The sequence below is a fragment of the Chanos chanos genome, chromosome 13 (assembly GCF_902362185.1).
Source record: "Chanos chanos chromosome 13, fChaCha1.1, whole genome shotgun sequence".
Classification (NCBI taxonomy): Eukaryota; Metazoa; Chordata; class Actinopteri; order Gonorynchiformes; family Chanidae; genus Chanos; species Chanos chanos.
The window spans coordinates 8,171,717-8,197,652 of NC_044507.1; the positions used below are offsets into that span (position 1 = coordinate 8,171,717).

The 25,936-nt window shown below is 42.6% G+C and overlaps 2 protein-coding genes across 2 annotated transcripts; one reads left to right on the forward strand and one right to left on the reverse strand.

The window, feature by feature from the left end:
- Positions 1–180: 180 nt before the first annotated feature.
- On the forward strand, positions 181–10,351 carry polg (polymerase (DNA directed), gamma). Its single transcript, XM_030790178.1, has 23 exons — positions 181–300; positions 691–1,329; positions 1,844–2,039; positions 2,249–2,416; positions 2,795–2,941; positions 3,025–3,104; positions 3,397–3,579; positions 3,888–4,042; positions 4,319–4,442; positions 4,627–4,851; positions 4,969–5,086; positions 5,202–5,279; positions 5,451–5,567; positions 5,648–5,808; positions 5,952–6,005; positions 6,132–6,249; positions 6,446–6,581; positions 6,808–7,054; positions 7,325–7,447; positions 7,619–7,790; positions 7,975–8,183; positions 9,119–9,279; positions 9,855–10,351. Exons 2-23 carry the CDS (start codon positions 764–766, stop codon positions 9,917–9,919), a joined length of 3,603 nt encoding a protein of 1,200 aa, XP_030646038.1. The 5' UTR covers positions 181–300; positions 691–763; the 3' UTR covers positions 9,920–10,351.
- fanci (FA complementation group I) lies at positions 10,105–25,910 on the reverse strand. The gene is made up of 38 exons (XM_030790179.1): positions 25,897–25,910; positions 23,251–23,329; positions 23,046–23,118; positions 22,822–22,952; positions 22,430–22,583; positions 22,255–22,312; positions 21,526–21,567; positions 21,041–21,164; positions 20,804–20,889; positions 20,464–20,600; positions 20,248–20,324; positions 19,972–20,108; positions 19,024–19,204; positions 18,825–18,912; positions 18,519–18,649; positions 18,226–18,296; positions 17,985–18,099; positions 17,702–17,824; positions 17,481–17,549; positions 16,965–17,066; positions 16,491–16,682; positions 16,202–16,323; positions 15,941–16,102; positions 15,532–15,711; positions 15,146–15,306; positions 14,842–14,924; positions 14,349–14,465; positions 13,714–13,765; positions 13,305–13,432; positions 12,724–12,789; positions 12,355–12,451; positions 11,985–12,169; positions 11,453–11,509; positions 11,257–11,316; positions 11,087–11,164; positions 10,633–10,728; positions 10,359–10,463; positions 10,105–10,167 (listed from the first exon to the last, which is right to left on the reverse strand). The coding sequence occupies exons 1-38, from the start codon at positions 25,908–25,910 to the stop codon at positions 10,105–10,107; spliced, it is 3,996 nt and encodes a 1,331-aa protein (XP_030646039.1).
- Positions 25,911–25,936: the final 26 nt, after the last annotated feature.

The window sequence follows — 25,936 nt, forward strand, 5'->3', positions numbered from 1 at the left end:
GTCAGGTTTTTGTGTTACAAATTTCCACATTTATCAAAACATAAGCCACGCTACATTATTTTGCAATAAAGGTGTTTGCAGTCAATTAATATTACGAAAGTTATCCTTCACAACTGTGACCTCCATGCCTTTCCGTGTCGCTGTGAACACACCGACACAAACATGTGCGTCAAAGTTGTGAGAGGGGCTAACGCACTTTGGTGGAGTCCTAGTTCTGCGAATGATTATAAAATACATATATGAAGGACCTAGACACATTGTGTACGCAGAAATGAGAAACCAACTGTGCTAAACTGGATGGTACGTTCTGACACGTGTGACTGTTTACATTCTGATTTGTGCAGCTGAGTTTATTTGCTTTAGTTGCGTAGTTGTACGCCAGCACTACATTCAAAAGGCCTATTAATTTAACCAGATAGTGTTCCGATAACGCTTTGCATGAGTTCAGTTTTGAGTTAGAGTAGGTTTGAACAAAGTCCCACCGGAGTCCGGTCAGGAGCATTACTGTCTATCGACTTTTACGATCCAAACCACATTTAGGTTTGAATATTATTGCCAAAGTAGATGTAAGTAAATAAAGATTTGTAAGCTCATGATTGCCTCAGCTTTTTTACTGTGAAACTGACGATATTTCATCATCAGCTGTATGAGTGTACTATCCTTCTGCTCTCGATTTCTAACGGTTTACAGGTTGGATGGAGCTAGATTCTCTACAGACTATGTGAGAAGGTACAGGGGCACCAAAGTCTAGACTGAGGAAGCAATGCTGCGTCTGGTATGTCATCCATGGCGACGCTCCTCAGGAGCCTTGTGGAGAAGATGGCGTTCGTCCGTTGCCAAGCCGACTTTAAAACAGAATCAGGACTCCCATCAAACACGGCTAAACCCTCTCAAAATCCAAATGTTGTCCAGAAACCTGCAGGAGCAGATTTTCCGCGGGCTAGCGCAGGAATACGAGGAGAAAGACGTGGAGCGGAGTATGAGGCACTTGGAGAGGCATCAGCTATGGGGTAAAGAAGTGACCTTGCAGCCTGATGTAGAACTGAAGCTACCTCATATGTATGGGGATGACATTGACGGACACTTCCGAATCCTTGCCCAGAAACAGAGCTTCCCTTATTTAGAGGCAGCCAGTGTGCTCCAGCAGGCAGAGCTCCCTCCGATGCCTGAGGAATGGGCCTGGGAAGTGGGCTGGACATACTATGGACCAAATGGAGAATGTAGGAAAGTGGACTTCCCAGAGGAGAACGTCCTGGTGTTTGATGTTGAGGTTTGCTTAAGTGAAGGCCACTGTCCTACTCTTGCTGTGGCTGTTTCTCCAACTGCTTGGTGAGAAGAGGCCTTGTAGTGTACTGTTGTGATATTTGCACTACACATCCAAAAAAAGCCCAACGTCAACGTTATTGTAATATTAGAGGTTGTAAATGATTTACATAGGTTTAGATTCACTATGTCAAAGTAGCCGTAACAGTTTATAGCAAGGGTGGGCTAATCTGGTCCTGGAGGGCCAGTGTCCTGCCGGTTTTTGTTTTCACCTCTTAGTTACCTGTTGATGTTCACCTTGAAAACAGGTGTGCATGCTCTTCAGCCAATCACAGATTGTATTTAGTTAGTTGACAAGAAAAACAGCAGGACCATGGCCCTCCAGGACCAGATTTGCCCACCCCTGGTTTATAGACAGATACACCCCTCAATAAAATCAGCATCCTTGGATCAGTCCGGTTCAGGAATAGAAGCCAATCGTAGCTCCGTATTCTGACAAACTGCTGGGTGTTTGATTTAATGTCATAGGAACAGCGAACAGAACGATCCTTTTTTTTTTTTTTCCATTTGGACACTTTAGGTATTCATGGTGCAGTAAGAGGCTGATTGAGGACAGATACACGTGGTCTGATAGGCTGACCCCAGCTGATCTCATCCCTCTGGAGACCTCTGCTAACTCCAGCAAACCACCCAAAGGACGTTGGAAGGAAAGGCTGGTCGTGGGGCACAACGTCAGCTTTGACCGGGCACACATCAAAGAACAGTATCTGCTTAAGGTGAAATATGCTTCACAAAATGTTGTTACATGCTTGTTCAAACACAGATGGAAAAGATGCGCACTGTCATTAGAGAGAGTATCTGGAACTTGTTAATAAATCTGTTCCCGAAACATCTGACTTTTATTTGACTTGCGGCGACCTCCTTTTTTTATCTGCTCCAGGTATCTGTAGCTTATGTTTTGTTTACTTTATTTTATTTCGAACAGGGCTCGAAGGTCCGCTTCTTGGACACGATGAGTCTGCACATGGCTATCTCAGGTCTGACTGGTTTCCAGCGCTCGCTCTGGATGGCTAGCAAACATGGGAAGAGGCGAGGCCTACAGGAAGTCAAGGAGCACATGAGGAAGACCAGCCTTCGTCACGAGGGCCCGAAGGTTAGTGCCCATTATAACAGATCTAGAATCGACTTTCCTCCTAAATGCCGTCCTAACCAGAGTCCTTATTCGCAAAGGTCACATCCCTGAACTCAGATCAGAAACAACAGACAAAGATTGTGTAATCAAGATAAGAGACCTTTTGTTGACTGCTGACAGGGATACAGGTCCCTCTAGGTCAGTGAGTTATCACTTTGGAATAATGCTGAATTTTTCTGAGCTCGTTATCAAAGGAAGAAGTTAAGCATTATGATGGTGATATTTTTACACATCAGTACAAGTGAATGCACTGTGACTGTCTTGTAATCATGGTAATACTCTTGATACATTGTGACTGTTAACTGATGTAGAAATGCTTGTTTTTGGTTACTGTTGCAGATTGGCTCTATGGACTGGGTCAACATAAGCAGTATTAATAACCTGGCCGACGTCCATGCCCTTTACGTTGGAGGAAAACCTTTGAAAAAAGAAGCCCGAGACATATTTGTGAAGGGCAGTATGCTTGACGTCAGGAACAACTTCCAGGTAGAAAAATAACACATTCACCTTGTGTTAGGAAAATGTAGTGTTGCTACCAGCATTGACTGCCCTGTTATCCTACGCTGCAGGAACTGATGCAGTATTGCGCTCTAGACGTCCTGGCAACCCATGAAGTATTTACCCAACAACTGCCTCTCTTCATGGAAAGGTGATTTCATCAACTCCCAATGAAGGTGTTTCCATGCCTTGTTCTCTCTGATGTCAGAAAGAGGAAAAAAAAAGCTCTTTCCAGCACTTTCTTTGTTTTTCACTTATATAACTCTGAAAGTACATTGGCACTAAATTTTAGATATTTATTGATGGTGGTTTCACGACCGATTTAACGTAGTCAGCGATGGTCTTTCGTCATGTCCTTCCTTAATCTCTCTTGAATGCTTTGTCTTCCCATCTAAAGATCCTGTAATTCTAGCAAAGCATCACATGTGTATCTGTGCCAACAGGTGTCCTCACCCTGTGACATTTGCGGGGATGCTGGAAATGGGTGTGTGCTATTTGCCTGTTAACCAGAATTGGGATCGCTACTTGGAAGATTCACAGAGCACATATGATGAGCTTGAGAGAGAGATGAAGAAATCACTGATGATTCTGGCAGACGACGCCTGTCAGTTAGTGCAGGATGACAGGTAAGAGTGACCCATCTCACCATCACACACCGCTGTACTAGTTGCACTAAAAGGGCCGTGAATCAGACTTTTGTCAAGCATGTATTAACACTCAAATAATTAATCATATGCAAGTATTAGATCCTGTTTCTGATCATATCACATCAGTGAGGAGTGAAAGTAATTTCGCTGAAACGCTACTGACATTACGCCAGAAGGGTCCATTTTTGAAAGCAGCATTAGAAAAATCACGAGTCATTCAAACAGTGTCTGTATCATTAAAGCGTATGAAAATGTTTTTTATTTGCACTGGCCCGTCTGTTGAGCAGATATAAAGAGGATCCCTGGCTGTGGGACCTGGAGTGGGATACTCAGGAGTTCAAGCAGAAAAAAGTATCCGTACGCAAGAAAGACCGAGCCAAACAGGAGGCAGGGGCGGCAGCAGCAGCAGCATCTAGCAAGTCCGTAGGAGACTGGGACGAGGGTAAGACGCGTAACTGAATCCAAGAGAGCCGACTCTGACAGGTTAAATATTCAACTTTAATCTTCTTCAGGCTGTTCTAGCGGTGCGGTCCTGTTGTTTCCATCACAAATATCAAAGAATGATGTGTTTTAGATGGGTGAATCGCTATGTAGCATGTAGCGCGACTAATGTAAAGCTTGTACTCTCCACACACTGTACTTGGTAGTGTAGCCGATGAATTTGAGGCTGAATCAGATGTAATAATTTTATTTTTTTTTCTCATTTCTGGTTTGACAGACCCTGGGCCTCCCTCTGAGGAGGAGTTGAGCAGACCTGACCCTGTGACAGAGATCCTGGAGAGGCTGAAAGGGACGGTGAGCTGTCTACCCAAGAGGAGACAGCACCTCCCTGGACACCCTGCGTGAGTTCCTCCCTCGTTCGCCATTTTAGAGAAATCCAGTGGGTCACTGTGTGCAGCTATGTCAGAAACCTTTAGTTTGTTACAACGTTTTCTCTTAACGTCCTCCCATTCTACAATGCCTGAATCTCTCTCTCTCTCTCTCCCTCTCTCTCTCTCTCCCTTTACCGCTTCCTTCCTCTCTCAGCTGGTACCGCAAGCTGTGTGTGAAGATGTCTGAGGAGGAGGCCTGGTCCCCTGGGCCAAGTCTGATAAGTCTGCAAATGAGAGTGACACCTAAGCTGATGGGACTCACTTGGGACGGCTTCCCGCTACACTACACAGAGAAGCATGGCTGGGGTTACTTAGTGCCAGGCCGCAAGGACAACCTCGAGGCAGCAGAGCAAAGTGACGGACCTGCGTGTCCATACTGGTAAAATGTGTTTCAAATAAGAATAATTTATAGTGATTTGATTTGAAAGACTTTTGTTGTTAACCAACCTAAGAGGTCCACCAGTGGTCAGCGTGATCATGGAATATTATTGTGTAGGGCAATTGAGAAATTATATAAGGAGTACTGTGAACAGAGAGGCAAGGAGAAGCCGTCGTGTCTGGATGACCCTGTCTCCGCTGACCTCATGCTGACTGACAGCTCCGTGTGGGAGACGGTAAGAAAACAGCAACATGAAAGCGTTAATGTCTCCACCCTCATGTTGGTATATTGTTTGTCCAGTGAAGAGCTGGGAAGGCACTGAACGTCTGAGTTTGTCTGATGTGTTGAAGGTGGAGCAGCTGAGTCGACTGGACGATATTTCTGACGATGAGGCCCCTCTCAGAACTGTTCAGTCCAAGCGGACAAAGGTCAGGTTCTTTTTGTCGTGTGACCTGACAGACCCCTGATATGTCTGTAGAGAGGTATTTTAAAAAATGAAACCCATGAAAACTGGAATGATCTGGACCATTGCGGATGTATGTCACAATATTTTCTAAAAGCGGTGGACTGTCCTTTTATCGACGACTGTTGTGCTTTAGGGACCAAAGGATATGGAGGTGTTGCCAGAGGAAAGTGAGTGTCCTTATCACCATGGGAATGGTCCCTACAATGATGTCAATATCCCAGGATGTTGGTTCTTCAAACTCCCTCATAAGGTGCATGAATAAGTGAGATTAGCAGGCCTTCAGAGCGGTTTCTGTTGAATGTAGTTCTTACATGTTGTTTGTTGTTAAAGGACGGAAATGTCAACAATGTGGGAAGTCCATTCTCAAAAGACTTCCTGTCAAAGATGGAAGATGGGACCTTGCAGGCTGGGCGGGCAGGCACCAACTCTACACGAGCCCTGGAGATCAATAAAATGATCTCGTTTTGGAGGAATGCACACAAACGAATTTGGTATGTGAGGTGAAACTTATGTCCTGTTGAGTTACCAGTATTTCGGAGCCTGGGTGTATAGAGGACATTACTGCATATTTTTGATTGATGGATTGATTGATTCTTGGTTGCTTACACTCCACTGTGTAACACATTTTTTGTAGTTCTCAGAAGGTAGTCTGGCTACGCAAAGTGGAGCTTCCTCGTGCTGTTACAACGTATGTCAGTTAATGCAGTCCATAATGCATATACAGTCTTGAATATCTTAGCTTCTACCAAAAAGCTACTCGAAGACATGACTTCACTCGTAACCTGGTCTGGTTTTCTCTGCTGTTCTCCATAAGACATGAACATTTCGACGAGCAAGGACAGTATGGTGCTATACTGCCTCAAGTCATTACTGCAGGAACCGTCACTCGGAGAGCAGTCGAGCCAACCTGGCTGACAGCCAGCAATGCGCGGGTAAGGGCTTTTCTAATGCGCCATTTCCCAAAACAGATTCCTTCTATGCATGTTATGCTTGGCAATAAAGTCATTATGTTTCTGATTTGATGGCAAACGCGTTAGTTTAGCTCAGTTGTTAACACGATCATCCCCGGTGAATTTACACGTTCTGTCAGGATGTTTGTAAGTCTGAGAATGTGTCTGTGTCTGACAGAAAGATCGTGTGGGGAGTGAGTTAAAAGCCATGGTGCAGGTGCCTCCAGGTTATCACCTGGTGGGGGCAGACGTGGACTCTCAGGAGCTCTGGATTGCTGCTATCCTGGGAGAGGCCCACTTCGCCGGCATGCATGGTGATTGTTGATTCCTTTACCAAACTCAAATTTATCTTGTAAAGATTTATGGATCTCTTGAAAACTGACATGTATCTCACAGAAAGAAAGACAAGGTCATGTCTTTTACACAAAAATGTGCTTATCTCAACCTGGAGGTTTTCTTTAAATTGTACTGCGTCTCATAGATATAACCTGTTAGGTTTTTTTTTTAGTCAGAGAAACATTCAATTTGCTTGGATTGCAGGCTGCACTGCCTTTGGCTGGATGACTCTGCAGGGGAAGAAGAGTCAGGGCACTGACCTACACAGCCGCACTGCAGAAGCTGTGGGAATCAGTCGCGAGCACGCCAAGGTCTTCAACTACGGACGCATCTACGGAGCCGGCAAACCGTTTGCTGAACGCCTTCTCATGCAGTTTAACCATAGGCTCAGTCAGCCTGAGGCAGCTACCAAAGCCCAGCAGATGTATGCACTCACCAAAGGCCTGCGCAGGTACTTCAACACAGTTCGTAATGGGATTAAGATCTGTCACTCAATTAGTAGTTATCACACCAGGATCTAGATGGTTTAGTTTGAACCTACTGTATGTGTACTGTATGTGAACTGTAAGCGTGTATTTTCATTTACATTTTTGTATTTGCTGTATTTTGCCACTGAGTCAGTAGATAGTTCTTGAAAGGCAACATAGAGATAAAACGGCAACAGCGACTGAATGGAATGAGTTTCATGGATGCATTGTACTTGCATTGTTCCCATGTACAGGTATCAACTGACAGAGGAAGGGGAGTGGCTGGTGGAGAGACTGGGTCTGGAGGTGGAGAGAGCGGAAGATGGGAGCATCTCCCTGCAGGAGGTGCGTCGGATTGGGAAACTGGCAGGACGGAGGTAGTAAGCACACCAAACACTTCTCTAAGAGTTACATCTTTAGATACTACATAATTTTATTATTTCACAGCATAACATTATTGCTGTAGTTTAATGTGTGACAAATGTGTTCTTTTAAAGTGTGTGAATATATTGTATGTTTGTTTATTGCCTTGGTTATGTCCCCTACAGATCAAACAACAAGAGAAAGTGGGAGTTAGTAGGTCACCGTGTCTGGGCAGGGGGTACGGAGTCACAGATGTTCAATAAACTGGAGAGCATTGCTCACTCCGACCAGCCCTCCACTCCAGTACTGGGCTGCAGGATCTCCAGAGCCCTGGAACCAACAGTTGTTAAAGATGAGGTAAAGTCCTTATACCTTATATAATCCACATATTCTTTTAACAGTCTGTCCAATGTGAATCTGAGAACGATCACACACTTACAAAGACACAATGTTCATTCAGATCCATTTTAGGATGAACCTTAAGATGTTGAACCTCTACTTTTCCACAGCAGAAAATAACGTTAACTACGTATGTTTCCAGTTTATCACCAGCAGAGTGAACTGGGTGGTGCAGAGTTCGGCAGTGGATTACCTTCACCTGATGTTGGTAGCTATGCGCTGGCTGTTTGAGGAGTACGACATTGATGGACGTTTCTGCATTAGCATCCACGACGAGGTGCGCTACCTGGTACGGAGTGAAGACCGTTACAGAGCAGCGCTGGCATTACAGATCACCAACCTGCTCACCAGGTCTGTACACCTCATGAAATATGCTTAAACTACAGGCAGAAACTTCATACACTTCCCATAAAATAATCTTAATCACAGTAATGATGACCTGGTTTCAGCAGAGGACTCGTATCCACTGCAGTGGTTTATATAAACAATGCGGCAAGATGACTGATGAGGCTCAAAGTGATAAACATACAACATAATTATCTTGTTCATTTGGTAAATCTACATTAGGCCTGGACGATATGGGGAAAATCTGCGATGTGCGATATATCACTGTTCAATACTGCGAGTCATATGACGATATGACTGGTGATAAATGAACAAATACTGAAGTGTGCGTATTAGCTATACAGCTCCTATGTCTTTCCGCTTTAATAGGTACACTACTAACATAGACCACAAACACGGAATAGCCTGCCCATTCAATAAAGAAATGAAAAAAGTATTTCGTATGACGGACTATTAGGCCCACATTGAGGGAAAAAAATCTGAAAAAAAGTCGCAATTTTAGGCTTTGTGTTACTGTAGAGGGGAAATATCAGAAGAGCAGCCTGTTGTCTGCGTTACAATGAGGAACGTGGAGCATCTTGTGAAGTTATGCATTAGTATAGGTTTCACAAATAAGGAAATGCTTATTCTTTTGGCACATCAGCACTATATTATCATAAGTATCAGGACTTGACATGAATGCATGGCACGTGTAAACAAAATGATTTTTCTTATTCATAGCATCTCAGGCAGTCTTTTGCGATGTGTTCATCGCGCAAGTACATTGCGATGTCGATAAAACTGCGATTTATCGGTTAGCACTAATCTGCACTATCAAAAGGAACCCTGAACCACTCTTGAAGAGCTTTTGCAAACTTTTACTGTAAATTTAAATACCAATCTGCTAGATGTATAGAACAAGTGTGCTTATAAGATTTTTATTCAATCACTTCCCTTCTCAGGTGCATGTTTGCTTATAAGTTAGGCATGAAGGACCTCCCGCAGTCTGTGGCCTTCTTCAGTGCTGTGGATATTGACCAGTGTCTGAGGAAAGAGGTTACCATGGACTGCATGACCCCATCCAACCCCACTGGGCTTGAGAGTAGATATGGCTTACCACAAGGTATAACCACTGCATCACAGATCTAGCGCCTACAAACACTGACTAAACTTACATAAACATGCCGTTTACCTTCCTAGGAAAACTAACACAAATGTGTATGTGTAACTAAAAGCAGTGGGTACACATATGCAAGAATTAAGTTAAAAAAATCAAATAACAAAATTATCTGGCTTGTTGTAAGCTTCTTGAATATCCACTGCATAGGTGCAGTTTCTCAGAGGCAACAGTTATCCAATGTGTTTAGTTTATCCAAATACTACATCACACAGTTTCTAATTAATTTAAAGTGGATTTACTTTTAATATTTTTACAAATCTGAATACATGCATAAGCTACAACATAAAATGAAAGATTGCAAAGATATCTTTCTGGTATGTAGTAAGTTAACATGAACTGATAAATAGTAAACCCTTTAGGCAGAAAAGCAACAGGTCTTCAGCATTATTTAAACATTCAGATGTATACAACCATCCGGAATAAACAGTTTCGGGCTCATTTTTTGTATGATTTCTAAACTTGAAAAAAAAAAGTTTTATGATTTTTCTTTTCTTTCTTTTTCTTTTGTTTTTTTACAGGTGAGGCCTTGGATATATATCAGATCATTGACATTACCAAAGGCTCTTTAGCTAAAGGAAGATAACAGGATATTACAGTTGGTCAACTTCCTAAAGGGTGGGACCTGGCGTTCCAATCAAAGAGAGAAGCTGACCATCATAACCACTGATCTGAAATCAGTCTTACTGGGACCAAGAGTAAGATGATGCAGTAAACAATGGGCGATTGCCATGGCAACATGTACAGAAAGATGGCTGAAGATCTCTCTCCTCATTGCTTTCTCCTCTTCTTCTTTGGCTCCTGGCTCTCCTCGGAAACCTGGGAGGATTCGGTCTGTGGTGAAAGATAAACCAGAACGTGGACACGTGTGTGGTTATGAGGCTGATCTCAGACCATCCCAATCGCATGCACAAAGTGGATGAAACCAAACTATACAGGCTCTGTTTGAATGAGTGTCTGGACATCTACGCTGATGCTGCTTGTTTTGGAGTATGACTGTAATAATGAACAGAGGGGAATCAGACCTCCTGGCTCTGTCCCTCCTGCTCCTGCAGTGCTGCCTCCAGTGTGGCTGCGTTGATCCGGAAGTCTCTGGAAGTGCTCAGCTTCATGTACTGCATCAGATTCACCTAAAGAGGGCAGCAAAAACACAAACATGTTTTTGTTAAGATGCAAACGGGGCCCTTCTGAACCGTCTCTGCTTTTTCATATTATATTGTCTCATGTCGTCATTCAGCCCATTAACCTTGGTCAGGTTTTTTGTTGTTGTTTTTTTTTTTTCTAAGATTCAGGCCATACCTTTGATTTCTTGCAGAGAACAATCAGAAACTTCTCATACTGTTCAATGTTGAATATCAAATTGGGAATGGCCTTGGTCCCCCGAAGAACTTTAGCCTGTGTAAGAGAGAGCTGAGGTTTAATCACATCCAGGTGTGATATATTTTAAGGCTTAACTTTGTTAAATCTCTTCGGAATGGAAACACTGGAAAATACTGAAGAACTCAGTGTAAAAACACGCACAACAAGCTTTTATAAGAATTTAAAGCGATTAAGTACAAAGATATATTTGTTTTTTCTAAGCACTGGGCACTGTTAACCACTTCATACAGAAGAATGATTTTGCTACTGGCTTGCCAACGAACGCATGTTTGTTGTTGTATTAGATTTGTGAACAGTACTAGAGCTCTCATAATCCAACAAAGAGATCGTGACGTATTTTCAGCGTGTTAACAGAAGCTGTTCAGGCTCTTACTGAAGCAGCCACATCCACCTCTTCTTCTCTCTTTTTCTTCTTCTTCTCTGTTCCCTTTCCACTAGTCAGCTCACCGCTCTGTGGGCGAGAGAGTTATGTGAACAGAGCGTTGATCACAGTAACTGTGCATATTGCTAACCACCATAGAGAAACACAACGCGGCGGTTTACCTGAACATAGGTGATGAACGAGTAGCACTGTGGGGTGAGATGAGAACCCGACAGTTTGACCTGAACACATACACACAGGCGTGTCGCTGGTTAACATCGTTATGTTGAAGAAAGCCGTTTGTACAAACATGAAATTGGCGGTATTCTCGAGAGAAGAGTCAAATTCTGTAACTGGGCAGAGAATTTTGTTCCTCACCAGTTTCTCCAAGCGTGCTGGGAGCTGAATGGAGTGGCTGGAACACAGCTGGATGTACTGGGATCATGAGAAATGAGGTTGAAGATTTCGTTGTTAGGGGTTATCAGATACAGAACCATGTCAAAAGACTGTGTTTTTAGATGGGATCAAACTGATATGTATGATCATTCTGAATGTTACAGCACTTGACCTTTCAGCAAAGCAACTTCCTGTTTTCATGTTCACAATAAAAACCATAAGGACTGAATGCTTTCTCCATTTCTCATTGCATGATTTTTCTTCCTTCAGCTGAAGGTAATGAACAAGACCATCTTTGTCCTTGCTAACAAAATGTTTCATCGACACCAACAAAGGCAACTGATCTAATATTAGTAGGAGAAAACTGTTAACCACTACTTGCAAGAAGCCATGAAGGAGCTTTAAATGACTGTTGATTCTCTTTAAGACATTGAGGGATCTGCTCGATGCTACAGAAACCCTTTACATTGCTCCCTTTGGCTTTAATGGCCCAAAACATGTAGGAGGGACTCACATATTTGACCAGAGTGGTGAGGATGCTGTATGTGCTGCCAAGCTCCTTCAGTAAAGTGTCAGTGCAGACTCCAGGAGGTAAGGCCGTCTGAACCAGCTCATTCAGAGCCGTAAGCAGAGTACCCAACTGCTGGATTACTGCCTTCTCCACCGGGTCCTGGTGCTCTGCTGTCTGCGTGGTAGGCTCTGACAGACAGGTATGAACAAGAGACAGTTTCAACACCAATGACAGCAGGTAGCCGGCTCAGTAGCGTCTCTGTACAAGCTGTAAGATCGACTTGACTTTGCTTTTTTTCCTGCTCATGCACACGCACTAAACTCATTAAAGGACTGCTGATCAATGTCTGAAATGCAAGTTTGTCAGAGTGTACCTGAGGTCGTCTTGTTTGAACTTAATTGGCTTTTCTTCTTAGATATCACCCAGTCCACTTCCTCCAGTACTCTTCCCACTTGGGACAGAACCAGTAGCTGGGAAGGTTCGAGGGAAACCACATAAAGACAACCTTTTTTTTTTTTTGCTCATGTATTAATTACTGTCTCTTATCATCCTTACGGTAGACATTAAGATAGATAATAATTATATCTGGTACAAATTGGCAGCTACTGACACACAAAGAATGGATTTTGTACAGACTAAATAAAGGCCTCTTAAAGAGTAAAACATTCAGATATACACAGTGATGGACAGAATGACAGTTGACTGGTTGAATACAGCAGTGTCAGTCTTTCTGAGGCCTCACCGTGATAGGTGCAGCAGTCTTTAGGTTGACCATGGCAAAATGAGATTGCTTCTCCACCTCCACATCCTGTAAGACCATAACGAGCAAAAGACATGAACCAGTGGCAAGACAGATGGACAGGGAGCGTCTCTCTGTTGAAGGACCAGCTGAAGCTGTTCTCATATAAAAAAGGTGTTACTAACAGTACAACGACGCTTACAGGTTCAGAGAGAGAACACTTAATAAATTCCACATGTTTCACAATACCAATATAATTGTCATCTATCTGCTCTGGTAACATAAAACCCTGCTGATCACAAACAAACACTGTCCATGTTACGTCATTATCACTGTTTTGTATTACATGAGCGTGAAAACACATCCACATCAGACTACTTTTCTTTTTTGATTACACTTCATATGAGTTGAGCCAGTGAAGCGAGTCCACATACACCGGTTATGTTGTGTTACCAAAGTATTAGTCATACTTGGTCCATATAATTCACGTGGAACCTACGGCTCCATTAAGAGTCAGTGAATCTGTGATGAATACATAGTTTTTAACTGGTGTGTATGGTAAGAGTGAGTTACGGTGTGTGTACCTGGTCTATATCTCCCAGCTGACTGTGGATGTCCTGGCAGAGTTCCCACAGCACACTCACAGGGCTTTTATAGAGTGTGTACAGGCTGAAGAGCAGGGACAGCAGGCCCTTGGAGAATGGCACATCCTCTAGCGAAAGACGGAAACAGAGCAGCTCTTAAACTCTGCTTCACTGAGAAGACACTGACAGTTTACTGACAGCATATATGATTTATGCATGTAACTGGAATTACATTATGTCACTGGAAATGTCTTGATTTATCATCAATGGGGTCCCCCACCCCCCCACCAGTGAATATTTCCGCATTATGAGTTAGACATTACGTTTGACTACATTGTCTTCTCGTTTCTCTGTTTCTTTGTTTGTTTGGCTTGTTTGTTCCTGAGGCGACTGTTGAAACCAGACTTACCAAAGCTGGTTTCTTTGCAGATTTTCACCGTCCATGTAATCATCTGGACAAACTGTTAAATAACAGTGAGAGTATTAGGGATCCAAGAATGATAACTTCAACTCAGACAGTTTTGATTTATACACAGGTATGGCTTATAGTTATAAAAATATTTTAATACATGCTTAAAATATGTATTCTGTAACAGAGATATTTAAAATAGAGAGGAATGCCATTAACAGTTGTGAGAGTCTTTCTCTTTTCCCTCTACAGTTTAATTTGAAAAGATTTCCCTAACATATGGACATGTAGTTGTGAAAGTCTACCTGCTTAATTTGAAAAGATGTCACTAACACACAGACATGTTATGAAAAGTCTACCTGTTTAATTTGAAAAGGTCTCAATAACACACGGACATATTGTGAAGAGTCTACTTGTTTAATCTGAAAAGATCTCACTATCACACGGACATGTTGTTGTGAAAAGTCTACTTGTTTAACATGAAAAGGTCTCAATAACACACGGACATATTGTGAAAAGTCTACCTGTTTAATTTGAAAAGATCTCACTAACACATGGACATGTTGTGAAAAGTCTTCCTGTTTAATTTGAAAAGGTCTCACTAACACACTGACATGTTGTTGTGAAAAGTCTACCTGTTGTGAGGTTGGATCCAGCTGATGTGAAAGCACATTGAGGATGCTGACCAGCAGCTGGGCCTCTTTACTGCTGAAGTCCTCCTGACCTCCACTGAGTTGACTGAACAAAGCACGCTGTGCTCAGAGAGAGAAAGAGAGAGAGAGAGAGAGTGAGAAAGAGAGAGGGAGAGAGAGAGAAAGAGAGGAAAAAAAAGAGAGAGAGGGAGTGAGAGAGAGAGATGTTTAACATACAGAGGTAAATGCCATTAAGGCTTCTCCTCACTATCATAAGCGTTTTTTCTCCTCAAATTGTCTGTGCTCCTCTGGAGTCTGATGTTTTCATGAAGTGGTTGACAGTAACTGAACTGAGAAAAGGTCTCTGAATAGAACCACTTTATCTGTGCCTTAAACTGTGTTGGTAAGGGTCTGAGTCAGCTCTCATTTAATATGACCAATGTTACTTATTTGGCATGGTGACTCAGATTTAGCACAAAGGACAATAAAGGAGTACCTGGAACTGGCGGATGTAGAAGGCAATCTTTTCTGTCAGGTTACCGTTCTTCATCTCCTCATCCCTCTCCTCCTCTGACACATCTTTAAGGACAAAAAATGACAAATTTTCTATTAATGTACCGTGCTTAATCTTTGTAGTCCATAGACCATATTCACAACAGGGACATTTATCAAGTTCTTCAATCATTAACTGTACTGCATTAGTTCTACTGAGTCTTCAGTATCACTTGCACTGTTGTCAGGAGAGGCCAGTGATGGCTATGATAAAGATAAGAGACAAGCAGCAGCGTGCAGCGTTTTACCCAGGGCACAGAGAAAGTTGGCCACTTTGGTGGGATAGCGATGCACCACGGTGCTGAATACTCTCAGCAAACCGTCCAGACACAGCAGAGAGACACTCTTCTCCTTGGCCCCTGCATCCTCTACTGCAGACGGGATGTTTGTGTATCTCCACATTAGAACGCTGCACAAAGAGACAAGAACCTGTTATGTTTCTCACAGTGCACAAAAACTGCCCAATGTCCTAAACACGTTTTAAACTAAAGATGAATTTTTTGCTTTTGCATATTTGAATATTTTAAAAGTATCTCCAGGACTAAATGATTCAGTTTGACAAACGCAATGTGTAACTGTCTCAGGTGGAGATATGAGCGTTTTTCAGAGCTGCACTGGTTCAGTACAGTATTACCTGGTGATGTCACAAAGGTGGCGGAAGATCTTTTCTGGGCTCTGTCCCTCAGGGCCGTCTGTGTGTCCTGTGTCCTCCACCTGCTGGATCTTCTGTAGAGCCACGCTGACGGAGTAACGCAGGAACTCTCCACTGCTGCGCAGCACAGAGAGGCTCTCCTGCCGGCTCTGAGTGCTGTCCCTACCCCGGAAAAGACACACTTCACTGTTACTATGACAAATCAAGAGCAAACACACAAAGGAACCAGCTGCCAACTATCTCTTATCTCTCACACACACCCAAACACACATTCTCACACACACCCAAACACACATTATAGTTTCTGTAACCAGAAAGCAACGCACACACACACGTACACGCACACACACAGATTTAAAGCTGTGTCGGTGTGTGTGCTCGTTCTGTGTACCTAAACAGAGCCGTGAGCAGGGTAGACACAAAGCTTAGGGAGAGCAGACTTCGAGGGGTTTTACTGGAGGGGACCCTGCCCTTTTTTGACTTCTCCCTCAAAATCTCAGCCAGCCTGTGGTAACGATTAAAAAGCTCCAGTATTTCCTCAAAGCGGCCCTTGCTGTTGAAAACACACAAAGAAAGACATCACATTATACCATTGATACCATACCTCTCATTCCGTTACAGTTAAACGAACAAAGAACCTGTCCAAAGTTACCTGTAGTTGGCGGTAATGAAGTTGTATTCTATCAGAACCTCGTAGGCTCCCATAACTAGTATAGCGTATATGTTGTTCTTCACCCCTACACTTGAGGTCAGAGAAAAGTCTGCCGATTTGTCCTGTGTGACAGATACGACATATGACTTAAGATGAATACATTCATAGATCTTTCTCTTTTCAAGATGTTAATCTTCACACCATTTTGACAGCTAATTCAAGAGAAGTGCTTCAGTTGTCAGCCTTTGAAGCCAGGCTCTCACAAATACGACTGCGTATCACTGCGTACCAATTCAAAGTCCTCCAGATCGCTCTTAATCAGTCGTCTCGTCACGCTCTCCAGCATGGTCTGGAGCTCTTCTTGGAACCCTCCTTCCTCCTGCTCATCCTCATCATCGCTATCGGTCGCAACGGGCTGTCTTGACTCCCGCACACCTTGGTACCACAGCAGGCATTGAACCGTGCAGCCCAGTAGGTGAGCCTGGCGCACACGGAGACACACCATTACAAAACGCAGAACGGAAGACCTCTAAAAGACCATAAGGCATCGAATTCGTAAAGCGTAACACATTGTAAAATGTGTGACAACATCAGTAGTCCACTGAGGGACAACATCAAATCCCTTGTCCTTATACAGACAGCAGCAAATTTCAGAAGCTGAGAAGATTAATAATCGTGCAATCACACACACAAGCATACAAACACACCCCAGTGACACCCATATATGCAACTGAGGCACAAGGCCACGGGAAGAGTACGATACCAGTGGCTCCTGGAGAAAGACCTGGTCTCCCTGAGCGCTGATGCAGGATTCCAGCTTAAAAGGAGGCAGCAAGTCCGGCTCTGGTTCATAGTACCGTTTAAGCTGAGACACAAAACACAAGGATTTCCAGAATCACTGTTCTGCAGTACGGACACTGTTCTCTTCGTGCACAAACACAGTCACGCAAGCGTAAGGTCACAGGACAGCGACTTCATCCCAGTAACTCCCAGTCAAGCAAGTCCTGGTGTGTGATGAAAACAAATCTGTGAAACTGTTTAAATAGACCTGAACAAACCCGGTTGGAAAAAAAAAAAATCTTGGACATCAAAGTCAAACATTAGTGTGTTAGAGCCATTTTTGATTTTTGTGGCAAATCTGATGTGGACCTGTGAAAGTAAGAAGCCTTGAGATTGTTTGTAAAATGAATCACAATAAATTTGGGAAATTTGGACTCAACGAGCGGACCCTCACGTCCAACGTGATTCCACTACACCCACGGACAGAACATCGACTCACCTGAGATAAGAGGGTCTGCATGATGGAACTGGCCAGCTGAGAGTTGCGACGGAGAACATCGTGGAAACCCTGAAAAAAGTGTCGTTCGGTCAGTTCAGTCATTCAGAACAGAGAAAAGGCAAAGCACACACAGGCGAGTCAGTGAAGAAAATAAAAATAAAAAAAAACAAAGAACGACAAAGGGGTCAGACAGAGGATGGAGGAGAACTGGCGAGCCCAACCTCATAGAGCATCAGACGCACGTCCGCCTGCTGGCCCAGGCAGCGGCGGAGGCTGCTGAGGATCTCCAGACAGAAGGCTTCGTTTGCAGCAGAATTATAGCGCGAGTGGACGTCTGCTTGGACCTGTGCAACAAAAGATTTTAAAAAAAATTATAAATAAATGAAAACATTTCCGAATATTCTATCCATTTTAACTGTGTTTGCCAACTGTACAGATATTTTTTTCTTCTGGGATCACACTATTTGTTCTGTGTGTTTCAGTGACATGGTGCATTTCTCTGACCTGACTGGAACTCAGTATCTGACTGGCCTGGCTGGGGGCCAAACTCCCCAGCACCCGGAAGTTCTTCAGAAGTAACAGGAAGCCTGCCACGGCGGATTTCCGCCCATCCAAATGACTGCAATAAAGGCATTGACCGATCATTTAAAAAGGCAGCGAAAAAAAAAACAAAAACAAAAAAAAACATGCATTTTGAAATGTTAATTGCATGACGATTGGGTGATAAGAACAGAGAGACTGGCACCTGGAGAACATGGCCTTTCTCAGCACCAGAATCAAAGAGTCCCTCATGGACATACTGACTTTCAGCAGGGGCTATGGAGAGGACATGTGACTTTAAGAGGTAGAATACACACAAAATTTGGAAGAACAGTAATCATAAAAGTGAAAACAGAGCTTAACTGGAACCATCCACACATAGAGCATCTCAAATAGAAACCCACACAAGCACCTCTGCACATGCATTCAAAATGAGACCTGTCAATCAAGCTTTTCTAAGAAAAGAGAAACTCGCTTGGCTGAGTTTAATGTCCCTACCTGCACGGCTTTGAGGACACCCATCACAGTGTTGTGAGGCAGGTACGACAGCTGATCAAATGTCTCAGTTACCTTGGACGAGCACTCCAAGAGGATCATGGGAGCAGACATAACTATGTTAGAGAGGAGCTCTGTGAGGAGGAGAGAGGGAGAGAGGTTTGTGAAACGGCGACGGCGGCCGTAAAAATGGACGAAAGCCTGATGATTTCAGAGAAAAGTTCATTAATCTTAGTGTGAAGATGGATGGGTACATGGTGCAGGCTGGGGTGTTTCTCTGCCTGTTCGACTGAAAGGTGGATTCAGTACCTATAAAATGACCCACTGGTGAAGCCATCTTGGTGTACAGTCTGTTCAGCACTTGTTCCAGAATCTCAACTCTGATGAGCTCGTGCAGCTGCACACAAAATCAGTTGGCAACTGAAAATTCACAGTCATGAAAAGGCTGGTTTAAATATGAGAGAATTCTCTAGTATGAGAAACGAAAATAAAAGTGCGATGAAAGCACCTTGAAGCTCTCGAGCAGAACCTGACTTCCCAGCTGACATGCCAGTTGGGTTGGGGTTTTTGCTGTGTTAGACGGTCCCTCTGACGTCTTCCCAAATGGGCCTGCCTTTGGCCCAAAAGAGTCCATGAGGATGAATCCCAGCTGAACCAATCCCTGAGTGACATGGTCCCAGCCAAACACACTAAAGACAAAATGTTCTCTCACAGTCCATTACTGTTTATACAGCAATAAAAACTGTCTCACTGAGACAAAAATGCCATTCCTGGAGGGGCAACAGGGTGGGAGGGGGCAATATTACATTAATTCGAGCACAATTATGCTTTTAAAAATATCATTTGCTGTGAAATGGCGTAAGCATGAGCAAATCCTTGTTTCTCCATGTTTGGCCAAAGGGAAGAAATTTGCCAAACTTAATGGATGTGTTCAAAGGTAACAGAGTCATGGATGATACTCTTGATTCCCAAAACACATTATTATTTATCAGTTTGTAACTGCTTTGGCAATAGGAGATTCAAAGGGATTGACTGAAATAGCACCGGAAAGAGGATCCATTCTAATTTTATGCGACACAAACAACACTCTAAAAAACAGAATTTAAAATACCATTTTTTAAATATCAGGTTTGACATTTTTCATAATACGTATTTTTTTATTTAAAAACATACTACACTGGTTACTGCTCACCTTGAAGACACCAACACTGTGTTGTACAGATACAAAACTACAATGCTATGAATGAGGCAGGAATAGGTTGCTCTTTTACAAAAGTTGCTCTTTTACAAACTACTCTTTTTTTACAATAACTGTTTTAAATACAACTGCCACTTCAATATTCCCTCTAAAAAAAAATCCTTCATACTAAATATTACAAAACAAAAAGAAGGAAATGTTTTGAATGGCGCCAAACAAATAACGTATTTACCGCTGCGCCAGTGAATTTGTTCGTACCTGTTTTTGACCGTGTCCAGGATCATGTGTGCGATACTGTTCCCCTGGGGAAGCAGGCCCTGCAGAAACTTAGAGCCCTGCTGGATTTGTTCATCCTTAAAACTCTTGGTAATGGCACTCTTGAGAAAATCAAACACCTGAAACAACAAGTCAAACCTGTCAGACGGCGTAAATCAAACGAACAGACGAGATTAATAAATAGTGCAGGGAACAAAGAGAGAGAGAGACAGAGACAGAGAGAAATAGAGAGGGGGGGGGGGGGGGGGAGATTTAGACCTGTTCTTCATAACGCTGAATCCGTGCAATAGACAGGAGCAGGGCGATGCTGAATGAACACAGCATTCTGGATGGTTCTGCCTGAAACGTCAGCGAGAGAAACCATAAAAGTTTCCTGTACAGCTCACGAGAAGTCTTTGAATTCAGAGTAGACCCTGTATGGAAAGGGTTTATACACGGCGCAGGCGCGTGTGAGGGAGCGAGAGAGCGGCTCACTGACCTTGAGGCTTTTCAACAACTCCCTGCCTAAATCACAGTCGAGCCGCACAGCGAAGACAACGTGTAGAATAGCAGTTCCCTCCACGTGCTTCAGCTGGTCCAGGGGAATGGTCTGCACTCCTACATCCATGCCCCTGAAATTATTAACAGGATTTTAATGGTCATGAATAAAGTAAGAAGTCACAGCAAAATGAGCAAATGTGTTTGAACATGCCCGTAAGGCAATCCTCCGAAAACAGGCTGGCGACGTAGCGTGAAAAACACAGACGTCGTTACTCGGCTTCACGTAAAAACGAAAGTCACGTATAGTCTCAGATAGTCTGATGTCAATACTTACTCTCCATCCTGTTGCTCCTCTTTCTGACACTGATCCTGCTCTTTGAAATAGTTAATAATTCCCTCCAGCACCAGCTTCTTACAGCCCTGTTCAAGAACCCCCCACGCCCCCCCAAAAAACATCATAAGGTCATTTAAATACACTACACAACACATGGTGTGGTAACAGACTTGGTCGAACGAGCACAAAGTCCATTTTGTAAACGTTAAGCATCGATACAGCTCACAGTCAACAAACCTTTGCAGACAGCAACAGGAGCTGGTAGATCAGGGGAGGAATCTCCTGTAGGTCCAGTTTATTGAACATCCTCAGGACCTTCTCCATAAAAAACTGCAGCTCCTCAAGTGACAAAGGCACATCTCTGAGAGCCGACACACAGACATGTCAGGCACATCAACATACTAAGCAAACAGCCCGGCTGACACGGGATTACACGCACCGAGGTCCTTGACTATTTCAGTTATCACAAACATCCTAAAACCCTTACATTTTCACAGTTACTGAGATCTTTGGAGAATCTCTTTAACTGCGACATGCCTCTTTGTTATTCTACACATCATGTTTTAGAGTATTAGAAACAGATTCTATACATATCTTGAATGGGATACAGAGCTTCTGTGGTGTCCTTAAAATGGACTGACACAGGTGAAAACTGCACTTTTCCAGCTATGTGAATCCCCAGTGAAAAACACAACAAAGGCAGTTTCTAATATCTTACATACCTGAATATGGTAGTGAGATGGATCACACACTGTGGGTCCCATCTATGAACAAAGAATTCATGTTCAAAGGGTGTGAATGAGTTTCTATTTTGGAAGTACTTGATACAAAAAAATTTACTCTAAAAAGTAGTACCACAGAAACAATAGGTTTTGACTGTTCTGAGTCTCGATGTGTATGCAGATGTGCATTAATACACAGAAGCAGAGACACTGTCTGTGTGCTGAGATAACTGTACATTTTGGATTTGTTTTGTATGATTGAAAGACATTTTGGTTTCACAGACTAACCCTGTTTGATATCATGGCTATGTCATAATGGCTGTGTTATTATTAAAGCTTTTACATGGGAGTAACATTCAAAACGGTTTGAGACCTTATTGCAATGAAATACATGAAGAGGCAAAACATCTAATGTGAGCTCCACATAAAACCACCAGTTCAAACCAACAGCATTATTTGTGAACACAGCCTAATTAAGCCCTCTAAGCCTAAAATAAGAAATATCCACAAGGTTTGATCTGGTTGGCAACCTTTAATTTATCCCATGTTAAACAGGCTCTAATCTATACTTACTGTACACCATGTGCACACATCAGGTTTGACAGAAACTCAGTGCAATTGCTTATTATTATTATTATTTATTGACCGACCAGGCATGTTAATTTTCAGGGATATTCTGTCCTAGAAAATAACTCCACAGACAAGGAGCTATCTCTGTATTATCCCTACCTGCTGGAACAAAGGCTGTTGATCAGCTGCTTCTTATACTCATTTCCACTTAGCTCACCTTGACACCAGTGACAGGGAGATGAGAGAAAAAAAAAATAAATAAAAGATACATCCAACATTAGTTTCTTAAAAACTGTTAACGGTACATTCATGGTTGTCATTGAAGGCCCCTCACCTTTGCCGTAACCCAAAGCCTCTGTGCCAGCCAGAGCAGTGAGGATGGTGGGGAAGAGCTCGAATGATTTTCCGGTGCCCATTTCGCCCACTTTGACCGCCTCCACGAAGAGTGACGCTAATTTTGCCAACGATGGACCCGGCAGGCTATGCGTCTACGGTACAGTATTTGGAAGAAAAAAGGAAAAAAAAACAAAAACAAAAACAAAAATAGGCGAGTTCAAATATTTTGTGCTTATGCGACAAAAAGGGAAATTTTGAGTGATAAAGCACTTTACTTTGAAAGAGCACATAATTCAACTGAAATAATAATGGAGACAGATCAAAAATGCATTCTGTTCAAAGTGTCAAGAGTTTAAGTGATTTAAATAATTTGAAAAGAAGTCTGCAAACCTCAAACATTAAGAGCCCGATAACGTCAGAGGCCACCTTTGCCTGTAGGTCTCCAGACTCACACAGAGGAATACAGTGCTTATAAACGAGCAATCTGCGGTCAAGCCCCTCTGAAACAGCCACTGGTGAACCTGCCAGTACACAAAAAGACACATTTTACCACATACTGTCACCCATAAAAGCCAGTATATAGAGAGGCTTAAAGACAGACAACTCACAACAACCTTTAAACACTGCTTTGATTAAGGCACATGTGTCCTTTCCCTTCAGTGCACTTTTAGTGACCAGTGTTTTCAGCTAGAGAGAGAGAGAGAAAAAAAAGAACATCACAGAAGATATTAGGCTCTGAACGATTTCTTAACCTTCTGTCATTGCTCAATAATTACTGGACTTGTTTTGCAGAAGACTACCACATGTAAACATACGCACCTGTTCATCGGATATGCTGGTGAGGTGCTGCTGTAGCTCTTTTGTATCCTCCGTTTCCGATAAGGATAGAATCTTTTCGCTGGACATGTCTGCGTGAAGAAAGTCATTTTATAGCACTGACCAAGAGCTGTCCAATGACAATACACTGACAACCGAACAATCTATGAACTGTAGATCCCATGTTACAGCTCTGGCGTAACCGCGGTAAACACGACAATAAAAACTGCTCACACATTACATACATTTTTATACATTCCAAGAAATATATGAGACGCAGATCATGAGTGTTACACTAGAAAGTCACTCATAAGGTTGCAAAATTTTACTGGAATGTCAAAGCTACGTTAGCACTTCTAGCCGTCTTTACGAAACAAGGCAGTATCACAGTAAGTTTTGGCTAACTGTTGCCGTAAACAACCCTGTTATAGGTAATTTGGAGAATGAAATTGTACCGAATGTAGCGGCAAGGGAAATATACAGTTAACTATGAGTAATCTGTTACTGTACATTTACATTACCTGTTTGCAGAAACGAAAAATGTGTTACTTAGCAAGAGTGACTGACTTGCAGCGCTGTCCGAACCTCCCGCCAGTTTACTTGAAATGCAGTTCCTGCTTCGTCACCAGACATGGGCCCTGAGATTGGCTATTTGAGCTTGGTAAACGCCCACAACAAGTGAAGTCTTGTGTTGTTATGACACTGTGATTAGACTGACATGGTATCTTGTCATTAATTTTTTCAACCGCTTGAAGCAAACAATGCTGTAGGTTAGGGTTATAAAAAATGCGTAGTATTTTACTATAGTAGTAAAATTTCACCGTTGTGACTAAGTGCACATACTGTGTCCACAATTGTTTATCATCCAATGGTACTGACATATGTTTTAAAAACGAATTTATTCACAACATGAAACTGGTTTCAGCTGTCACTGTAGTCATGACACAACATTTTAACATTCTAGTAAAACCGGACACTTGTTTCTCCATTAACATCCTGGAATAAACTACGTTCTCTCTCTCTTAGCAAAATGAACAGTGACGAGGTTTCTTTTTTACATAATGCGGTATTGACAACAATATGAAAGGAGTGAACACCTTTGATGAGATGACCACTGCACCATGAGCAGCAAGAGACTTGACTGGAAGAAATCTGTGTTTCCAAGTGGTAAAGGGCCTATGTTGGCAGTATGTGCAGATGTCATTGGTGTGCTGCCAGCTGTGAAAGATTTCATATTTCAGGCTGATAACAGAGTAGCTGGAGATCTTAACCTGTTTACCTGTCTCTCTGTCAACGATACTTAATTAAACCATCGATAGTTTTCGCCATATCACTGGAAGAAGAGTGCTCATATGCTGTGTTTTATTTTTCAGAGCTAATGACCTTTCCCCATACATAGTGTTTTTCCGAAATAACTTCTGTAATATTTATGGGGAAATCATAATAACAACTTGATGCATACTGCTTTACAGACCAGTATATACATGCTCACCCTGACTGCATCTTAACACCGACATAAAGTAATACAATTCTAAAACAATGTTTGAACAGTACATATCATTCTCTGTAAGGCAAACAAAACAGGAGTTTCCAGGAAGTACATCAGGAGGAGGTAGCCTTATCTAAAGTTTTCCAAACTTCCTATTTTACAATGTTACCTCCAAAAGAACATACCCATTATGCTTCTCTGCAGTCACATGACACATGACTAACCATGATTAGAAGAATAATAAGGGGGGTTGTCCTAAATAAACCAATAGAAACTGTTAATGTGGCCACAGGGTCTTGTGTCATCTTCTTTTAAATCCCTTTTTGATGACAGGTGACTCTGTGGCACCAATCTTTTCAATTCCTGAATTATGGTCCGAAAGAAACTTTTTTCTTTTTCCTTTCTTCATTTTTCATCCAGTGAACACTCCATTCACATTTGTAGGTAAGTTTCTATATAAATTAGAAAAATTGCCTTAAGATGTAAGTTGTCCAGAATTAAATGTACAGCTGCAGGCAGTCAATGAATCACATACCTGTGCCAATGAATAAACAAAGCTGTTATAATGATTTCATTTTTTATTTCTACTTTTTTTTGTAATGTCACTTGAGGTTTTCATTTAGAATTTTCCAGCTCTCCTTATATTTTAATCGAATTAATTGGGTCAGTTTCATACCCGGAAACACACTGTTGTTGTAGTTTGTACAACAGATGATTAATTAAATATGCAGCCGTGGCAAAGCAAAGGCAGATCCATTTATGTGGATTGATTCGTATAAATTACTTTGAACACATAACAACGGATTTTACAGATATTAGATAAGTCAGCAAAATGGCTGTTACATTACCCTAGACACATATCAGCATGTAAGATAAGGCAGTGACATTCAAAACCACAGCCACTCTTAGCTCTTCTTGAGACAGACATGCTTGTCCATAAAGGGGCAAACGGTAGCCTGACAGGTCCAGCACTTTTCCGTTGTGTGTTTCTGCTGTGTCGTGTGCCCACAGACTTTACACTGACTCGTGGTCTTGTCAGTCTGGTCTTGGCCTGCCGTGCCTTTGCTTTTTTGCTTGATCAAACTCTCCAAGGAGCTTTTGGTAGCGGCATCAGTGCAGTTGGCTATACCCACCACAGTGAGGCGGTTTGGGTCCCAGACACAGTCTTCCTCATAGCCTCCCATTCCAGCGGGCAGCCAG